Source organism: Lissotriton vulgaris, chromosome 3_1, assembly GCF_964263255.1.
Source record: "Lissotriton vulgaris chromosome 3_1, aLisVul1.2, whole genome shotgun sequence".
In the NCBI taxonomy this organism is placed as follows: Eukaryota; Metazoa; Chordata; class Amphibia; order Caudata; family Salamandridae; genus Lissotriton; species Lissotriton vulgaris.
In genome coordinates this window covers 102556221-102578281 of record NC_141689.1, presented here as the reverse complement: position 1 = coordinate 102578281, position 22061 = coordinate 102556221, and the positions used below count along the sequence as shown (strand labels likewise).

The window sequence follows — 22061 nt, the reverse complement described above, 5'->3', positions numbered from 1 at the left end:
GATTACTATGGGCTTCAATGCCCATAGGAATCAAGGGGCATTACCGAATCGGTATTTACAGAATCGGTAAATACCGAATCTTAACGATTCGGTATTTACCGATTCTGTAATACCTACATCCCCCCCCTCTATTTTACCACTTCTTAAATACCGAATCGGTAAAATTCGGTATTTAAGAAGTGGTAAAATAAAATTACCTACATCTAGGCCATGGCTCCTTAGTGCATACAAATTAGCAGCACATATACGCACATCCTACTTTTTTATGACTAAATAAGCAGTAGCATACAACTTTTAATGCACTCTTCATACTCACATACAAATTGGTAAATTTGGTTTTTGCAATGTCTCTCAATTGTATTTATTAAAAACCTGGCATAGCCTGCGCTGAAACATCATTATGCTTAAGGTCATAATGCTCCTTTGTGTACATTTTACCACAAGTAGACTTATTGCAAATTACAATTAAAAGGCACTTTTGGACAGCATATACAATCTGTCTAATTGTTACAAATGACTTATAACAATGTTTAGTATGACAATTGATATAAGGTCTTTCATATTTAAGGAGGTCTAAATGCAGATTGCAACTGTGTTGTACGACTATACTGACAAAGTCAACAAGTATTTACAATGCAATGGTTTCGCCTTTGGAAAAGTTGGAGCTATTGGCATTGTAAATGACAAAATTTGTATTTATGTGTTGGTTTTGAAAACAGATAAATAAATGGCATTGTCATTTACAATGCCATTAGCTTAATCTCTCGCAAATGTGAGACCTATTGCATTTCATTTCGCTGCCTGTGCAAGAAAAGTGTGGGGTGCAGGACGAGATACAACAGGATGCATGAATCCGGTGGGGTGGTGAGCACTGGTCAGGGCTGAGGTGCATTGACGGAGCTGTGTGCAGTGGTGAACACTGGTCAGGGCTGAGGTGCACTGACGGAGCTGTGTGCAGTGGTGAGCACTGGTCAAGGCTGAGGTGCACTGACAGCGCTCTCTGTTTTAAACACAGTTCACTACCTGAAATACATGGCTACAAAAGACGACTTATGCTTTTCCCAAAAGGTGGTATTGACAGCCCGGGGGTTGAAACATTACAGCCACCTGCTGCTGATAAGTATCACGTGACCACGGGCCACCAGGATGCAGTGCCAAGTGAAAGATGTTTGTTTACCAGTACTGTGCATCTGGGAGTTATGGTCCTGCTGACTTCGGTTTGACCAATGGAGCCACTGAAAGAAATGCGTTGCTCTAACGCCTGATGCGTTGTACTTGGCAGGGCTGATGCATGCGGTAGGGTCAGCTCTAGGTAGATACGCCCCTGCCCCTACTCGCATTGTTCTGTAGCACCTCCTGCTTCGACGCAGGTACCTGTTCACTGCATATGATGGGAATTTAAGCGCTTCGCCGCCCTCGTCAGCTTTACATTAAACACTATGTTAATTCTACAGTAAAGGTTGGGTCGGGCTGTCACGTCCTTAACAGGGAGTACATGTCATCAGTGCTGGGTTACCACACACTGTATGTCCAGTACTTCCCACTCCGGAAGCCCTGCTTTGAAACGGGATATAGCGCTTGAAGCCCCATCGCAAGATACAAAGGTTATGCCATTGAACGCAGCATGTGACGATGACAAGGCGCTATAAAGGAAGACAAGGCGTCGCTGACACACGTTCTGGTGTATGGCAGCTCCACGGAGAAGAGAACAGACTCTCCCCCCCGCCCCCCCCCCCTTACAAGATGTATGTGCACTGTGGGGTTTCCAGGGCCGCTGCAGCCGTGAGCCCAGACACTCATTAAAACCCACAAGGCGTTTTCATGCAAATCAGGAGGCCTGGGCCACAGAACAGAGAGCTATCATTTTAGGGCCCGTTTTTAGGAGGCCGGCGTCACCCCACCCCGCTGTCTATTTTAGGCTTGAAAAATAAAAATAAAAGTGAAATCATACAGATTGGAGACACACACAAATACAACCCCCCCCCCCCCCCACCCCCCCCCCCCCACACACACACACAAAGGCCCTCTGCTTCAGGAACAAAACCGTAGCCTTTACTATTGAAAGGGGAAGGTTTTGTGTGTTGCAACCGGAAGAGCCGTGTGTCAAGCAGGGCCCTTCTAGGAGGCACAGGCCCGTGTGGCAGAGAGAGAGGGAGAAAGAGAGAATAAAGTGAAAGGAGGCAAAGAAAAGCGCGGTGACAAGCGACAGGGGAAGAGAGGGGAGGCAGGAAAGAGGAGAGAAAAGAAAGGCTGGGGGGGGGCAACAAAGAGGGAAACGAAGGAGTGGGGAGATAAAAGGGAATAAAGAGAAGGCAAGGATGGAGAGAAATAACTGAAGAGGGTGAGAGAGAAAAAGCGGGCAGATCGCGATTGTAGAGACAGAGGGCAGAGAAGGGGCAGTGATGAATAGAGATACTGCCCGCAGCAGGGAGTGCCGCCTTCTAATCAAGCGGTCTCAGCGAAGACAAAATAGTGGACTCACCCCCGTCCTCAGCAGCCAGGCCTTCACCCACTCCACGGACTCTGACATACACTGGGGCCCCAGGTCCAGCCCAATCTGCGGAGCTCTGATGAGGGGTCTTCCTGCTCGTGCAGAGTATCCTGTGCCCTGTGACATAGGCCCCCTCGGGCCAGGGCGGGGTTCTGCCATCCTACACTCGTCTGCCAAGTCTAAGGCCTCGGGCCATCTCTAGACACGGGCCCGGGTGCAGGCGAAGTCTGCAATAGTGAGTCCAATGCAAGGCAGCCCGGCATGGTTTAAGTGGTACGCCTCCTCTTGGCGCTATTCAAGCGCCCGGTCCGGGGCTGAAAGCGCTTGAATTAAATCTGACTTTTCGGACGACCCCTGAGGCCCGCCTGTTTCTTCACCAGTCCACATACTCATGATGCATTTCACAGTTAACCGTTTCAGGGCCAAGAGTCCAATCGGCTGGCTCCCGAGGCGCTTTACAACAAGGCTGCCACGTTTATTACTCTTTAGTAGATATGTCTATAACTAAAGACACTGAGGGAAGAAAATGACTGAAATGTATCCCAAACTGGCCAGCTCCCTGAAGACCCTAGATTGTTTGCAACATTATATTTGTTAACACTTCCAGTAGACCCTGTGTATGGGAACGGGGGGATTTTTGAATGAGATACCCTTACCCAAAGTCTTATGCAACTGCATTAGCAAACAAGGGTGGCGAGATGGTCATTTAACTCTTTACAGGCAAAATAACATGTATACTTTCACAGGGCGGCCTTTCAACATTGTACATTGCAGGTACCGCTTCTGCGAGCAGCAGAGGCCACGGGGCTCGACGCTTCCCAAACACTGCCCTTACTTTAGGAACAGGCCCATTTTAGACCATAAACTCCACGTGCTGCTGCCGCCTTTGTGCACCCACTCAGCCCCCGCGGAGGACAACAAAACGCAGACACAGGCCGCGCACAATGGAGGCCGTGCGCTGTGTACTGAAACATGCGCAAAACAGCAACTGCAAACAAAGCTGACAAAGCAGGCCATGGGGGCTCAGTGTAGAGGAAGGTGGCCTGCTGCACCGGAGTGGAGAGGCCCCTTCCTCCCCTCCCGGGGCTTTGCAGAAGTGGATACAGAGCAGGAAGGAGTCTATTAGCAGAGCCCGCAGCGGGGGAGTCCCTGTGATGTCCGAGCCAGGGAAAGTGACACCGAGTCTGATTACAAGCCGAGGGCACCGGAAGCACACGTGCAACACCAGGCTGTGACACCTTCGGACAGACGGGGGCATCTGTGCTGCCCATATGTGACCATCTAACGCACTGCCCCAACACAACTGCTGCTCCCAAGGCACCCCTTCACCCATCAGCGTATCTAGAAGGATGCCAGAAGTAAAACAAGTTTACTGTGCAGTAAAAATACAAAATGACCCGACCTGCCTCGGGCCTTCTGTGGGTCCACACTTGGAATGCGGAACATACCGCACACGGACAGCGGGAGGGGGGAGGCGGTCGGGAACGGGTACACGGACAGCGGGGGGCGGGAAGGCAAGGAAAAACAAGCACTCACCTGGACTTCCTCCGGCGGCGGTCGGCCGCGGAATGGCCAAAACAAACCTGGATGACAAAAAAAAATAAACCCCGCCCACGGCCGCATGAAGTTGCGGAGGGAAGAAATCGCGGGAACGCCCACGAATCTGGTCCGGCCATGACGGACAGATCTATGGTCCGATGGCTAGCCTCCATTTATGGAGCTAGCCAATGGAACAGAGGGCGGATTCCCAAGCCACATAGTTATTCTCATTAGGTTTTTGCCTGCGCGAAAAGCTGCGCAGTGCGCAGCTTTCACTTAGGCAAAACCTAAAAACAGGTATCCAGAGTCCCAAAATAATAAACGAGGAGACACACTGTGTAAAGATGGGTTGTGTACACCAACAAAACGTGCCTTCATGGCGTTAGATTGTGAAGAATCATCTTCCACTCTGTAACCATAATTTGTTGCCATTGTCAGATTTTCAGTTACTTTGTGTTGGATGTTGTTCAGTGTCTAACAGAGTGTCAAGACAGAGTAGCCATGAAGAATGCATGGTGCTTGGATAGGAGGTCATTCAAAGAGCAGTGTCTGGGCCGAGAGCTTCAGCAGAGCATGATCCTTAATCTTGAGTCATGTGCAGATGGCAAAGGCCATGATCCACTTTTACACATCACTCACACAAGGCAGCAAATGTCTCTATATCATTGCTTTCTCTTCTTTCTGAACAGTCTCCAGAGTGTGGCATACCTTTGAACTGGTGAACTATTAACCAAGCTTTAAGGAACTCCATTCCTCTTAGGTGACCACCCCACACCATATCATTATGGACACTATCTGCAATCCTGAACTTTAGACCTCTGAATCATTAATAGTAGGCGTCTTGGTCAAATTAGTTCTACACAGCTAGAATACCCAAAATGCATCAGGCTAACACATAAAAGTCCACAACTGGATAAGGTGTCCATAATAACCTGGAGGTTGGTCATTCTTGTGGACTCTGTGAGGGTCATCGCCAACTCCTTGTAGCAGCATATCCTCACCCTAAACCATTGCTAATGAGCTCAGGGGGTCCCATATCTTTCAAAATACACCCTTGTTGCCTCACCTGTTTATCAAGCATCACTACAGAACCAAATCAGGGTCATGTTCCTACCGCAAAAATCTAAGCTTCAATAAAAAACAAGCGCATATGAGCCATTCACGTTAACTCATAATGCCTGATATTTTAATTATGAGTATGAATATTATAACTATAGGTAAGAACACAAAAGTGAAGTAGCCTATAGATAAAAAGTGGTGGAATAAAAGAGTTGATAAGTTTGAACCCCATGCTTTCATAAAGCCTCGATGCCGCATATTGAATCATTGCGGTGTCCAGAACCACTGACTCATAACCTTCCTGCCGGCCAAAGTTAATAACTGTTCTGCACAAAGCTTTGCCGATTCCTTGTCCCCGGTGTTCCTTGCTCACCGACAGCCGCAGTAGCTCCGCTGTGGTCTCTCCATCACGAGCGCTGTATGGCCGGGCGGCCGCCATGCCAACTACTTTCCCATTGGACTCTGCCACCCAAAAACAGGCTCTTCTCTTCTGAATGTAAGATTTTTGTATGTCAAGCATGTCCTCTTTCAGGTTATGTTGGATGTAGGAACTGAAGACATAGTTTGCGCTCCAACGCACAAATGACAGCGTTCCACTCCAGGCAGCTGCCGCACACAGCGTGGCTTGCAGAGCAGAAATGTATGAGCGCTGGAAACCCATCAGGATCGCAAGGTGGACCCCCAACAGGAAAAGCTTGGTTCGTGGAAGGGTCAAGACATACTTTCTGAAAGGGGAGATATACTCTGCAAGTCCATTTGCAAACAATTTCCGCACTGTCATGTGATCAGTGTCCTTGTATACCCGTATATGGTAGTCAGCCATCTTGGAACAGTATGTTGTGCTTAATGAAAGAGAAAAACATACAACAAATTTAATGACAGTTAAAGGCCAGCAGTTAAGAAGACCAACCAATAGCAATGACATCAAAATAATTTAAAAGATGGAAATATTTGTAATACAGTGCATCAAATAATTGTATTCAGGGACATGGGAGAATGGACAGCTGGGAACTGTGACTTGCACCTTAACTTTGAAAAAAGTGGTATTTTTACACCATTAAACAACCTGTTGAAAACATAAACTAAAGTTTCACCCACTTTTCAATCCTCCCATAATGTCTTTAAGTGAGACCTCCCCATACTAAACCATGAAAGTAAATGTAAGAGGAGATATTTCCTGCCCTGTTTACAATGCATATGACTGCAAAAAGCTTGGGATATACTTTTCAAATATATACATTTTTAAATGGTACGGGGATTCTCAGTCTCTACTCAAACTGTTCTAGGGATGATAGAGGCTGACGATGGGTAGGTTCACCTAATGACCTAGAGAAGGAACGAAAAGTGGCCTTTGTTGTTTGTTTCATGCAAGAGATTTAATTTGGCTTCGAAACCTTTATAGATGAATGCTCAGGCTGAGGACTTACTGTGTACCTTATCATTGGTAAAATGTTGTTTAGATGCTGTTTAATTAATTCTCTGTTGCAAGATTGAAATAAATGCCTGCGAAAATATAAACATGGTGCCACATCCTATTTTCCTGTCTCACTAGCGTACTATAAAAAACAGAACAAAAGCACCATGGTGATTTACATTTGCAAGCACTTGAGTATTGCATTAAAACAGTCTTAGGTGTAAAAATACTTAAAAGTTTAACAAAATTAATGAGGAGGGGGGACGTTATAAGTTACTGTGATCCGACACCTCATAAAAGTTTGCCATTATTGCTTCATGTATTGTACAAATGGTTCTAAAAACGTATACTCAAACAAAAAAAACCTAACCAAGATTTAAGGCCAGCCTGTTATAGTTAACATGCACACCACTTATGAAACCAGCATTCAAGGTGAATGGGGTATCATAGCTACCAAGTGATCCAATGTCATACTGACACATGGAGACAGTTCTGGCTTTTCATGCAACAGTACTCTACATGCGGTGCATTGTAGTTTTATTGTTTTGATTAGTATGGGATTAAAACCCCTAGTATGCAAAGACATCCCTGGAGATACCCTGACCCTTGAGGAGAAACCTTTGAGAATGAGCAACCATAAGAACACTGAAGCACCTACTGAGCATCCTTCTTCACTGTAAATTATTATAAGTCAGAGCTGAGCGTTCAAGGCCGCTGCTTTAAAAATGCACAGAGGGAGTTTTCTCCTATTTGATGTATCTTTCTTCTTTCTGTCCTTCTAATCTCCTTTACATCCTGTTATCTCTCTTTAATTCAATCTTTTTTTTCTTCGCAATCTTCTTTCCTTCACTCTCATTTTTTATACCTCACCTATTTTTAGATCTGACATTAGCAAGGACCTTTTGTTTAAAAACAAAACAAAACACATGTATAACATACTTATTTAAAGAGGCCTTCAGCCGTCTGTCTTCATCCATTGGTCTATGGGTGTGTCATTCACCTTTCGCATACGTCCATGTGGGCGTGGGGGGGGAGATGGAAATGGGCTCGGTAACAGTAATAGGCTGAAGACCAGAGTATTTTTTTAAACTGGGTTTTATTTTCAGGGTTCGCCGGGTTCGAAAGGTGAGTCTCTCTCGTGCGAAATCCAGATTGTCCGTGGTGGCGGAGTCTTTTGGTCGAGGTAGCTCCTGTCAGATGTCTTCTCCTCCCACTCCGATACGACGTCTCCGGACCGCAAGGGAAAAGAGACCAACAGAGGGAAGCCGTTATTTTGTTGCCTGATACCGGCTTACCCGAATTGGGACCGAGTGGTTGTGAGGGAGCACCCGTGGTTTGTACAAGACGAACGTGCTTGTGCTCAGGGAGGAGGAGTGGCGTGAGGAACGTGGGATGGGTAAGGAGGGTTGGAGGGTATGGGAAAGAACACGGGAAAGGCACACACAGGGGAATCTACAATATTTACGAAGGGGCGCTCTTTTTCCCCACCCAGGTTGCCCAACGCCGCCGTACCTGAGAAAGCCACACTCCTCCCTCGGGAGTGCGGCACGGCGGTTCACGGGGTCGTTGGCCTCCTAGCTCTCCTCCGCTCTCGTTTCTCTCGTCCTCTACGTTTTTTCCTTGCTTCTCCTTCGGTTACTCTTCTCCGCTTCCTTCTCCGACCTCCGGGGTGATGTCACACTCCGCATACAGGACTTCCTGCCCTTTGACCAATCTGGAGCCTCCGACGTCAGCAAGGGGCGGAGTCTCGTCATGGTCGTCATACACCCAGTTAAAGGCGCCGGGGTCATATTCACTGTCCCGATCCATTAGGCTTTCCCATTCTGCCCTCGAAGAGTCAGTCTGCGGGGAAGGAGGGGAGTTAGGGTCAGGGGTCCACCAGTCCTCAAGGCCTCCCGCCCGACCCTGTTACAGTCCACTACAGCATACAGCATGGAAGAGTGTGACATCCCACTTCAGCCACTTAATAACTTCACTTTGAGTGAGTGCACTCTGCTCTTTCACAAAGTGTCCATTTGCACACAAGCTAGTTGCCTTCAGTGCCTGTGTTTTTTTTTCATTTCTTACTTTGCCGGTGCCTCAGTCTTTAAAGTCTAATGAGATAGCAGGATACTTTATACCAGCTCTCCATGTGAAGCCGGAAGCCCATTTTAGGCTTTATCAGCGCCTGTCTGCTGCTACTGTGCAAATCCTTTTGGAGTAGCCTCTTTATTATTTATCGGATTGTTGCTATCAAAGCATCAGAATGGGAGCTGAGCAGAAGAACTGGAGAGCGTAATCCTGTTGTGTAGTTCCTAAAAATACATAGGATCTGCGTGTTTAGACAACATAAACTAAGGGATTGGTGTCCAGACTGATTCCAGACACCCCCAAAGGATATGTTAGTCTTTCGACCAGCTAGCTCACAGTGCCACTATAAGCCCCATAACCTTACCAAGGAGCAAATAGTTTCTGGCTACTATCAAACATGACAACCCTTGATCCTTCAGGGATTGTGGAAACAGTACAGTATTTTCGCTCAGTCACTCGTGCTCATTAAGTCTCAAAGAGATACACAGAATAAACAATGGGGATGTTTTGAATAAGCATTTATTGAACCAGTGTCATTCTAGAATAAAACATGTTTGCTGCGCCAGCTATTAGACAGAAACAAAAGTATAAGATTACAAGCACCAAAAGTGTAAATAAAAGGTAGAATTATACCATGGTGCTAAAACTGTGAATATATGCAGGCATATAGATGCCTGATAGTAATCAAGCAGTCTCCTACTATGCAAACCCTATCTAAGTGTACCTAGCTTGTAGGTGGGTGTAAAGCCAAGAATCCCCTAGGAAAGAGCCAACTACATGACCTGATGGGAGAGAACAAAGGACCCCATATTGGTCTCGAGTTGAACACCCCGCAAGGGATGTCAGACCATTTCGTGCTGGAGTTTCTGCTTACAGGGACCTCAGCGCCTAGTGTCAGTGTGAAAGCTTCTCCTCTGGTTACCCAGTGGAGTTGTGGTTCTTTTATACCCAAAAGGTACCCTCAGGGGATCTACCTAGATATGTAATGTTTACAATTATGTATAGTGGGCGTGTCGTCCAAGGATGACTATAGCAATGACTTTTGTACAGAGTTATTATACACAATATATGAATCCTGCTGTATACGCCCTGGGCAGGGGATTAAGATATGATAATAAGAATCGTTATGCATAATAAATGATGCAAGTTTTCGAAGAAAAACACACAACATTTATATGGCACATAACTGGGTAAAAGGTCAGCGGTAGAATCGTTATGCAGAGCAGGGCAGGACAAATGTAGCTGAAAGGTTATTCTCTACTTAGGCATAGTTTGGGGCACATACCAATCCCTGTTCTCACATCTGAATCCCAAATATCGATGATACAGAACATTACCACAACAATATTTAGGGTCAAAATATTGAAAGGTAAACACGCAGAGGGACGTAAGAATTTACTGTTCTTAACTCCACATCTACATACCTGTATATCACCAAAGTATGTATATATGTGGAGTTAGTATAGAAAATGTATAGAATTTTACTTTGCGACACTTTGCCCTTCGATTCTATGGTAACAATATTCTGTCCTGTCAATATTTGTGATTGAGTATTCCCAGCCTACACCTGACATCTTTATCCTTCGACTCTTTGCTCCTAGCCTTATCTTAAGAACCAGAAATGCATGTGAAATCCCTTACTGGAGCCTCGTAGATGGAGCTAGCTCAGTAACCAGTCACCCACATAAACAAGCATTGGCATAGCCAATAGGTCTCGCCTTTGGCCATGCAACAGTTGATCTGCATAACTAAATACTTATAAGGTCCCAAAGGCGGGACCTATTGGCTATGCCATGCTTGTTTAAAACGCATTTGGTTCCGTTAAGCGCAACTAAAGGCCGTTTCCCAAAGGGAGATTACAGGAAACTGCAGACTTTTTTCTAGGAGTACTGAGGCAACATGGAACAGTAAATAAATTTTCCCTCCGACAGGCTGCATGGGTAGGTTTGTTCACCCACTCTCCGTCGAATACTTCGGACTGCCATTCTGATTGCACATCACTCAAACAATGCTTTACTTGGGTTACGTGTGTGGACACGGAGGGGGGGATGAGACAGACACACACAAACTTCATTTCTACATGTATTATTATGCTCTGTTCTAATGATGTTATTTTATGTGACTTTTATTTTATTTTGTGCTATTACCTATAAAGTTGTGAAATTGTTTTTACTTTCCGTGTCTGAGACATGGTTGCCATGACAATATAAACAATTCCTTCAAGGTGCTGAGCTATGTGAGCAAGGTGGTTTAACCACCGGAACACGTCAGGAGCCTTTCTGTTCAACGAATCCTTAATATTTTCACCCAGTGTGTAAGCCTGAGAGAGAACGAGAGAAAAAGAAAGAAAAATGGGGGGAAAAAAGATAGCTACCATACCATGTAGCCGTGCACCGTGTGACCCCCTCCCCCGCCTGCAGCGAAGGAGCTCCCAGGGTAGCCGAGGCCCTCCTAGGCCCCCGTGTCCAGCTCCACTGTCCCCTGGGGGGAGCCCAGAACTATTCTTGTCCGCCGTGGGAACAGAAAGAGGACGCGCTGCTCCAGGCCGGGATGTGGCTTTTAGCCTTGCCTTGGGTCGTCGCCATGCGGAAACTGAAAGTTCAAGAGTGCAATCTCTCCGATGACGTGGGAGCCGAGGCCTTCACATGTGAAGGCACTTATACTACTATTATTATTATTATTATTTAGCTTATAAAGCGCCTGGTTACTCCAACAGGAGGTTCCCCGCGCCAGAACACTACCAGTCCTTGGCCCCAACCAAACTAGCAACATTAACAATGTCCCAGACTGCCACTCAGCCTGAGGTACTACTTCTGTCCTCCAAACAAACACTGAAACAGCCAGGTTTTACATGTTTTCCTGAACAGAGTTTCGGATTAACACATCCGTAGATCCAGAGGCAGGTCATTCCATGCCTTAGTCGCCTGGAGGCGAAAAGACCTCCCTCCAGCTTGGGCCTTACGTGCCGTGGGCACCATCACTTTGGCTGTGCCCAATGATCTCAGGTTACGAGCAGGATGATATACCGTCATAAGCGGGAGCAAAAATGTAGGCCACTTTTGATGGAAAATCTGGTATCCAAAGCATAGGGTCTTAAAAGTCACTCCAGCTTGTATGGGGAGCCAATGGAGTTTCTTCAAGGCGTCCCCCACTGAAGCTTGCCTAGGAATGCTCAGAATCAGCTTTGCTGCTGCATTCTGAACTTTCTGCATCATATTCAGGTTCTTGACGGTCACCCCTAAATAAAGCATGTTACAATAATCAAGGCGTGAGGTAACAAGAGCCTGTACAATGGTTCGTCTCGCATCAATAGGAAGAAGGTCAAGGATTTTGCGCAGCATTTTGAGAATGCCAAAACAGGCACCAGCTACCGTAGAAATCTGCTCAGAAAAAGATAAATTGTCAACCCGACTCCTAAATTTTTAACCTTAGCTTTCGGAACCGGGATAGGTCCCAATTCCTCCGGCCACCACATCTGAGACCAAAGTGAGGGCTGTTTACCGATGACCAACACCTCAGTCTTCCCCGCATTCAATTGAAGACAACTGCGTTTCATCCAAACAGCTAGTGCACCCAGGCCGCACTTAAATTCAGAAGCCATTCCCGAATCTTCTTGCTCCAGAGTGACAATCAATTGGGTGTCATCAGTATAGGTTACCAATTTCACCCCATGCCTCAGTACAATATCTGCCAGGGGCGAATATAGATATTGAATAAGGTCGGGCTAAGGCCCGAACCCTGCGGCACCCCCCTGAGACAGAGGTCAAGTACTGGATGTAAAGGGATGTTGAATAACCCTGAAATGTTCTGTTCTGCAAAATGTTTGTCAACCACTCCCAGATATTGCCACTGACCCCGGCCTCCCTCAGCCTCTCCAATAACAGGCCGTGGGAGACCGTGTCAAACACCGCACTCAGGTCAAGAAGGATCATTGCGGCTGTTCTACCTTCATCGGCTGCGATTCTCAAGGCTTCCGCAGCCAGAAGCAGGGCTGATTCAGTACTATGAAGTGGCCTAAAGCCGGACTGGGTGTCGTGAAGGACCTGGCTATCTTCCAAAAACCTGGACAGTTGGCGGTTAAGATGTTTCTCCGCCATTTTGGCAACAATGGGGAGCAGGGAGATAGGTCTCAGATTTTCTGGTAGAGCAGGATCTAGGGAAGGTTTCTTCACCAGAGGAATCACCATAGCGTGTTTCCAGTTATGGGGTACCTGCCCCAGGCTGAAGGACAAATCCACTAGTGCTGTAAGAACTGCCCCGATAGCCTTCTTCCTTAATTACTTAAATTTAGGTGGCAAGGGGTCCAGAGGGGACCCAGATATGACCACATCCATCAGTTGCAAGATCTCGCTTTCCACAGGAGGATGAAAGAGAAACCTACTGGTGATAGACTTACAAACGGTGTAGAGGACTCACCAAGCGCAAGAGCAGGCCCAGCTTCGTGCCCCTACCTTGGCCTCTCTGAAGACAGCCCTCTCTTAGCCAAACTGTAATGCATGGATACTAACTTCAATGATTAATTCACTATGCATGCTGGCACTTGCAGTGGCTCACCTCTTATCTGGCCAACTACTAACACTTCAGATTGAAATCCCCAATCTTGACCATATAGCCCCAACAAATGGATGCAGCGCCTAGATGAGCTCTAACATGCAGCGCATGCATAACATCTGAAGTACATCGCTTGAGGTATAAGAACGCAGGCTAAGCTAAAATATGCCCATCCGGAAGCAACACTAAACCAGAGAGGAAGCAAGATTAGACAAGCACAAGCGCGCGCGGCGGCAGGGGGGGGGGGGAGGGGAGGGGGCCTGCGCAATTCATTTGCAGGAGCAAGCGGCTGGCGCCGTGATAATTGCTACCATATGGCTCCACGCGGTCCCGCAAGTGAATCGCCATACGTGCATGCGTTGCCATTGAAGGCAATGGAACGCGTGCACGTATTTGGCTGCAAAGTCAAAGCCATTCCAAAAGTTCTTTTTGCCTATGCAACGCATGCGCGCTCCGTAGCCGAGACCTAAAAATAGCAGTGATGACAGTAATAATTGAAGACCCGTATAGGAAATCTACATGGGATTAAAGGGAAACATATTTTACCATGAAGTGTAAACCACACACTACAATGATCCATCTCTACCACTGAATAGTCTTTACAACTACTTGTCCTAGGGGAAGCGGCATTGGGCTTCCCCTACAGTTGCACAGACTGGAGTTGGAATAGTAAGTTATACCGCTCAAAAGTCCAACGCTTTCCCCTAAAGCAAAGTGGTTGTTTGTTTTAAAGACTTCCATGGTAAAGGAATGCAGTGGTAAAGACGTATCATTGTTAAGACCGTGTTTTAAAGCCATGAGTTGTAATGGCTTGGGTGGTTCTGGGATTAAATTGTGCAGATGGAAATTTGCACTGCTGTGCGTTAACCTTAAAACCAATGTCTGTGTCCTAACTGGAAACTGGTATTGATGTGCACTAACAGAGGAATAGCAATGATGTATGGTTACTGTGAGCTGGCAGTTATGTGTGCTTACTAATAACTGTCAATTATTAGCGTGTCTAGGTAAATTAAATTATGCATGACAACTGGCAACAGGCCATGATGTATGGTAGCTGGGAATGAGTATGATCAGGCACACCTGGACAGTAGTACGGGCACCCACGTACAGGTCAGTTACAAAAGGAAGGGAGATTAAACAAACTATACTGGAGTGGCAGCATGCCGTGGTGTGCGTGCACTGCTCCCCCAGGCTTGGGGTCCAGCTGGAAGGCTCTTACAATGTATCTCATGGGAACTCAGATTGATTCCTATTGCGGCTCGCGGACTGCTGTCACGTCGAGGTAGTGCCCAATGGCTACTACTGAGAAATTACAGCCCAGTAAGGTTGTGTGATACAACAATCTTGCATCGTGGGGACGTCACGTCCTGCTGCCGGAGTTTGTTGTGAGGAGGACAGCTGGCTACTGATTTGCAGCAATCATGGTGCTCGCAGCACTGCCTGCACACCCCGGCTGCTGCCTTGTGGCAATCATGGTGCTCGAAGCACTGCCTGCACGCCCCGGCAGCTGCCTCGTGGCAATCATGGCGCTCGCAGCACTACCTGCACACCCCAGCTGCTGCCTTATGACAATCATGGTGCTCGCAGCACTACCTGTACACCCCGGCTGCTGCCCGTGGCAATCATGGGGCTCACAGCACTGCCTGCACACGGGCCGCCACCTTGTGGCAATCATGGCACTCGCAGCACTGCCTGCACGCATGGGCAGCCGCCTTGTGGCAATCATGGAGCTCGCAGCACTGCCTGCACGCCCCGGCTGCTGCTTCGTGGCAATCATGGCGCTTGCAGCACTACCTGCACACCCTGGCTGCTGCCTCGTGGCAATCATGGCACTCGCAGCACTGCCTGCACGCCCCGGCTGCTGCCTCTTGGCAATCATAGCGCTCGCAGCACCGCCTGCACATGGGCCGCCGCCTCGTGGCAATTATGGTGCTCGCAGCACTGCCTGCACGCATGGGCTCCCGCCTTGTGGCAATCATGGAGCTCGCAGCACTACCTGCACGCCCCGGCTACTGCCTCGTGGCAATCATGGCACTCGCAGCACTACCTGCACACTCCGGCTGCTGCCTCGTGGCAATCATGGCACTCGCAGCACTGCCTGCACGCCCCGGCTGCTGCCTCATTGCAATCATGGTGCTCGCAGCACTGCCTGCACGCATGGGCCGCCGCCTCGTGGCAATCATGGCGCTCGCAGCACTGCCTGCATGCATGGGCTGCCGCCTTGTGGCAATCATGACGCGTGCAGCACTACCTGCTGTGTCCTTTGTTTATCTGACTGCTGGTATTTCACAGTATAACAGACTGTGCCAATTTGAAACTGTTCTGTATTACGTTTTTAGGTCTCGCCTAGCTTTGCAGCGCGAATGCACTGCCAATGCTTTACGAAGCATGCAGTATACACTATAGTGTGGAAGCTTCGTAGAAGCTCCGCCCACTCTCTGGCTCATCTTCTTCATTGGCTTAGCTTATAAATGCTGCCTTCCGATTGGTTTTAAGCTTGTTAGTCCCTACCCATGACAGCCATGTCAGTCATTTGTATCCTTTCATGGCTACTGGCTCCTTCACTGCACAGACTACTTTCTTCCCATCCCTCCCTACCGCCCTCCTGCAGTCCGTGACTTCTTGGGGCCCCCGCCCCCCTCCCGTGCACTCCTGGTCATGCTCGTGCCTTCTTACCCCACTCTTTATGACCTGCATAGGCCAGGCTGACATACGGCATTCTACCACCTACTTATTCTGTGGCGGCTCGTCTACAATGGGAGAGGAACAAAGCCCCACTGCCTGGCGCATATTTTTTTATTTTTCATTTGCCGGCTCTGAGCCAGCTTGTGCATGGAGGGGTGCAGCATGGGAGGTGGGAGGAGGAGTGCTTATGCACTCCCTAAGTACGCCTATGTGTTTGGCAGGCTGTCTCACGCCGACCAAAACACACATGTGCACTTAGGTTTCTCTAGCACGGCTGCACTACAGTAAGGATTATCCTGTCAAATCATACCTCAGAGACACAATGGATTTCCTAGTAAAAGTAGAGGGGACTGAATTCAATCCAGCGTCACAATTACTAGTGACGATGGATGTCATGTCCCTTTATACCCAGATCCTCCAAGGAGAGGCATTGGAAGTAATTGAGCTTTATTTAGAAGCTCGCGAAAGACCACATCGGGTTCCCACCCGTTTTATTCTCAAACTGGCAGAAATAGCACTGCGGAAAAACTATTTTCGATTTAATGAGCAATTCTTTATGCAGACCAAAGGTACTGCTATGGGATGCCCATATGCTCCTGAGATGGCTATACTGTACATGGCTGAATATGAGAAAAAATTCATTGAAAAGGATAATCCTTACTGTAGTCATATCAAGCAGTGGTTACGGTATATCGACGACGTGTGGCTCCTGTGGCAGGGGAGCCACATTGAGTTGATTGAGTTCCACGGATGGCTTAATTCCAAACATCCTGACATCAAATTCTCAATCGACCATAGTGACACTAGAATGACGTTCCTTGATGTGGAAATTACATGTGTAGATGGAAGGTTAATCTCTTCTCTACACAGGAAGCAGACTGATAAAAACACAATGCTGCACCACCAAAGTGCTCACCCCAGAAATCTGAAGGCCAATTTACCTTATGGCCAACTGCTCCGCATCAGGAGAAACTGCACGGAGCTGTCAGAATATGAAAGACATGCTGACACATTCTGTCACGAACTAGAAAACAGAGGATATCCCAAAAAATTGTTGAAAAACTCATTTAAGCGAGCACGCTGTACACCACGCGAATGCTTGCTACAGACTAAATCTAAGGTAGAATTGGACCGATTGGTCTGTGTTACTACATTTGGGCCTGACACTAACAAACTGAGACAGACTGTGCTAAAAAACTGGCACCTACTTGAAAATTTGGATTGTTCTTTCCCTCGTCCGCTTTTTGCGTACCGGAAAAACAAAAGTATTGGACAACAAATTGTACGGGCTGACATTGCATTATCAAAACCCAAGAGTGACCTATTGTCGCAATGGGGACTAAAACCTATTGAGGGACACCACAAGTGTGGTTCCTGTGCGGCATGTGGGACTACTGTAGAAGGGAAGGAATTTCAACATGGGAATACAAAGTGGAAACATTCGAGTTTTTCAAACTGTAAGACACGCAATGTAGTGTATGTAGTCATTTGCCCATGTGCAAAAATCTACATAGGCAAGACAACACAGCAAGTAAACATGCATATAACGCAACATGAATCAAGACTGAAGAACAAGGTGTTAACCGCCCCTATGGTGGAACACTTCATCAAAAATAAACATACTGAAAATGACCTCAAATGGTCAATTTTGTATGTGCTGCAACAGTCTAGACCTATGGACCCTAATAAAATCCTGCTACAAAAGGAGGCGTATTTGATACTTAAATTTAACAGTGCATTAACTGGCCTCAATTCATTATCTGAAATATCCAGACTGTAGATGCAGGATAAAACTACATTCACTAGAATGCTTTCAACAAATATTTTGTAAACTAGGCAACACCAATGCGCAAAGTGAAAATAACGCTGAAACAATGCCAATAGGTTGTTTAACTCAAACGGAATTCACCTTCTTTGCACATTAAACATAACACCTTCCCTCAGTTACCCCACTACAAGATGGCCGCTAAAATGTTGCCCAAACGAAAACCTTAAAATCACGTTCCAACATGGCTGCCGCACCCAGAGACTGAGAGCCAGCCACCGGGTTGCCGCGCGATCAAGTAAGTCCAAAGACTCTATAGTTTAATGCTGCCCCATTTATAACTGTAGTGAGGAGTCAAGTAAAACTATCCCAAAACTCTTTTAGGGAAATGACTGCGACTTATGAGGACTTCACAAGCTGAGCCCGTAATGTGTAATATAAGCGCTTGCCGCTAAAAGAAAATAGAACGAAAACAGCCGAAGCAAGAACTGATTTTAAGCAGGTATGCCGTATAGAGCAGTGAGCGCCTCTCTCTTTCGACTTTTTGCATAAAATGGCCTAAATTAATGTTTTATTAATTTCAGGCTGTAATCAATTCACAAGATCCGAAAATAAAATTGACGAAACCGAAGGGACATAGACTCGATCCCTCAAGGTATGTCAATTATATATGTGCCCCACACTATTCTGCCAGGCTATACAAAAAGGTCATTATATCCGTATTCACTTATAGATACAGAAGTGAAAGGAATCCAGTCAAGAACAATATTCTACCTGCGGACCGGCGACTGCTGGTAAACAGGTAATATGAGTGACGTTGACATAGTACAGTTCGAAGCGAAACACCTACAAGTAAAGCAGCTAAAATAAGTTTTGCTTTATACACTTTCAGATACACTCTATAAAGACAGAGCCCTGATGAGAATCCGTTGAGTAGACATACCGGATTCGAAACGCGTTGGCGTAAAAGAGACTAGACATTAGTTTGTTAATAGACTAAAGGAATTTATTTAGAGTCTATTTTTTGCATAGTTAATCACATTAAGTTGTAGTTTATTAATTCTAGACTGCAATTAACTGTCTATTCTAACTTTGAGTCCATATCGTGACTCTTGTCTTTGTAAGAAAATTAATGTTTTATTGTGTATATATCAAAGCAAGTAATTTTTGTATATACGACTTGTTGTTTGTATGGTTTGAAGATGTTTTGTGTTGTAAATAACTGTCAGTAAGTATAAACCAGAAAAAATGCGAAAAGGTGTCCTTTTCATACATGAAACAGTAAAAAATTGAAAACATCAAATAATAAAAGGGTAATAGCAATATACCCGGATTAACCAGGAAGTCTCACTTGGTTTTTCTCCTCAAAAATAGAGGACTTAGAGTAATTGTGTAGTAGGCATTTTGTTTTTTCTAAGTATAACCAATGTTTATAGCTGTCACTGGGGAATTCACAGATGTGTTCCCCCAGCCTCCAGTGTGCACTGGAGCCAAGTAAAAAATCACATAAACGAGTTTTATAGCAGAGAAAAGCCCACTTTCTAGGAGTGGCAAGCTACAAATGACAAATCCACCTTTACCAAAAGGGAGGGTTTGTCATTGTGAATCCAATGACTATGATGAGGCTGCTCACTGTATGCCAGTATTGCAGCTTCAAGTCACTCATTCCCCCGTGTTAACCTACGGAAAGAGCAGACCTCACAGGTAGTGAAAACACACACGGGTATTCTTCATGACCTAGGCAAGAAGCACAGCACGCATGTGTACCTGCCCTGCCTTTCACCTACCACCTGCTTCACCCTTTAAGACTTAGCCCATGGGTGCTCTATGGGCAGTGAAAGGTCCCCTCAGGATTAACCAGTGGTTTAGAAAGGCCAACCAGAGCATAAGTGCAATTGCGCAGACACAGGCCTGCAACGGCAGACTTGACACGTGCAGAAACACACCACAGGTACAAGTGTACATACACAGGCCAGCAATAGCAGACTTGACACGTGCAGAAATACACCACAGGTACAAGTGTACATACACAGGCCAGCAATAGCAGACTTGACACATGCAGAAACACACCACAGGTGCAAGTGTACATACACAGGCCTGCAATAGCAGACTTGACACATGCAGAAACACACCACAGGTACAAGTGTACATACGCAGGCCTGCAATAGCAGACTTGACACATGTTGAAACACACTACGGGTACAAGTGCGCATACACAGGCCTGCAATAGCAGACTTGACACATGCTGAAACACACTACAGGTACAAGTGTACATACACAGGCCTGCAATAGCAGACTTGACACATGCTGAAACACACTACAGGTACAAGTGTACATACGCAGGCCTGCAATAGCAGACTTGACACATGTTGAAACACACTACAGGTACAAGTGCGCATACACAGGCCTGCAATAGCAGACTTGACACATGCTGAAACACACCACAGGTACAAGTGCGCATACACAGCCCTGTAATGGCAGCCCTGACATGTTTAAAAACACCATGTAAGCACCACTTCCTAACATGTGTAGGAAGGGTATGTGCACTTTCACACAGTATTTACAGTGGGAAAGTGCTCCGAGGCCTAAGGCTATGAAAGGAGAATCGGCAAAATCCAGAAGGAAAAAGCAAAAAGTTTAGGGAAAGATACCTCAAGAAAATCAGGTCTAACGCCAACTAAATCAATCGTAGATCATAATTTCAATCCCAGCGCCCAAAGAGGTTTGTTTATCCCGGGGTCGGAAAGCAGAGTCGCCTGTCCTGCTCTTCGATGCTGAAGGTGCATTAAATGAGTTGTTAGCGTTTGTAATCTTAGGCCCTTGCGTGATATAGTTACTGATGTACGTGTTGTATATGTGCTTGGCTTAGATGTTGCTTGAACCAGGAGGCGTCCTCAGCTATGCCGGCCCAACGTTTCCTCACCAACAGCACGGCACAGGGGGGCACTTACTGTGAACAACGTCTGCAGAATGAATGCATGATTGAAGACAGTCAGTTTTCTCTTGCCCAAATACACTTTGTGGCTCAGAAGCGTGTGCTGCATGTCAAGCCAGATGTCTCATCAGACTAAAAATACATTCACTCCAAAAAGTCTTTGTTAAATGTATGGTTACAAGTTGGAATCCTGGCAGTCCGCTCAGAAGTTCATCCAAGGTCCATGACCTGGGTCCCTCTGAGTTAATAAAGTTAATAATGCTGTGGTTTCAGCTCCAAGAAGCCCCTTCGGCAGCGGGAGTGCACTTTAAACTGCTGTCTAAGTGAGCACGGGTGAAGTAGCTGCTCTCTCGCCAGGACATGCAGTCCCTGTTTATATTTAATGATGAGCAGTTTGAGACAACTCTGAGCCTGTAGGCTGTGTTTTAACTTAGTGTTTTTGCCTTCGTGAACCCACAGAATAAACACGTGCTGCAAAAAAAATGATTATACATTTTAAAGCAAGCTAACTTGTTTATTGGCACTATGTCTCCTGCGGCTGACACCTTCGTCCCCGTCCCGTGTTTGTTTAGTCCTGGACACCCGCAGAGGTCCTGTTGAATATCAGATAACTGCTGTGGACATTGTGAGATACAACCACGGCCATGTGTCTATTCACAACACAAGCAGGGCTCTCCCTCCTAAAGGGGACACTTGTGAGCGGTTTCCGATTACAATCATTCCTGATAAATGCAGCGGTGTGCAGGGAAAGAAGTGAGATATTTAATACTAAATTATTCAAGCTAAGGGTGGCTGATCTTGGCCTGGATCTCACAGCCCAGACGCCCCACCTGAAAAGGAAACTATGTAAACAAACATCTGACAAGATAGTGGTACGCACAGTGTAAAGACAACTTACCTCCGGCGGACAGAATCTTCGCAGGCTGTGGAAGTGAAGCTCGTAGCCGCCTGTGCTCATATGACCCTGGCACTTCCCAGCTCCCCTCCCCCCCCCCTCCCCCTCTTCCTGTATCGATTGTGCGTGCCAGGAGATAATGGCAGCCAATAAACCCACGGCGGAAGTTTCTCGAGCGCTGCCCAGGGATGACATGGCCCAAGGGTCCTACAGTCCCTCGGCTGCGTGGAGATCACGTTTACTTCTGATCTGCACACATTTCGTGTCAATTCCCTCATATCCTGTGTGCTCTGGAGGTACAGACAAGTGTGCAGAGTCTTTGGCTCTGTGCTCGATGCCCCACACTGAAGGCAACATATAGTTCCTCAATAAATGCTTTCTTGGCTCTTGGGCTACCGCAATTCATGTTCTTCCTGGTTACCCTCTCTCTGCATGTTGCTAACACCCCGACTGCGTGCTTTTTGTTGCAGAGCAAACAAAACAGGTGATGGACCGAATGTGGATCAATGTCACACATTCACCCCAGTCAAAAGATCTGGGCCCAAATCCATCGTTTTTTTGCACTCCACACCATCCTTTTGTTGCAGAGCTGCATCCCCCACCAGAGGCAGAAAGTTTACAATGTTCTTAACTGTTAGCATAATTTATAAGCACGCG

At 46.6% G+C, this 22061-nt stretch overlaps 1 protein-coding gene across 2 annotated transcripts in view; it reads right to left on the bottom strand.

Annotated features, from left to right (window-relative positions):
* Positions 1-2030: 2030 nt before the first annotated feature.
* Positions 2031-22061, bottom strand: part of LOC147726031 (N-acetyltransferase 8F1-like) — a 427392-nt gene continuing 407361 nt past the window's right edge. Inside the window, exons 1-2 of one of the 2 annotated variants that reach the window (XM_086960147.1) lie at positions 21408-21487; positions 2031-5931 (exon numbers count right to left, since the gene is read on the bottom strand). In XM_086960147.1, coding sequence (XP_086816273.1) covers positions 5217-5912 — 696 coding nt within the window. In that variant the 5' untranslated portion in view covers positions 5913-5931; positions 21408-21487 and the 3' untranslated portion in view covers positions 2031-5216. Of the gene's footprint in view, positions 5932-21407; positions 21488-22061 lie in introns of those variants that run through there. The other variant, XM_086960146.1, reaches the window with a different exon arrangement.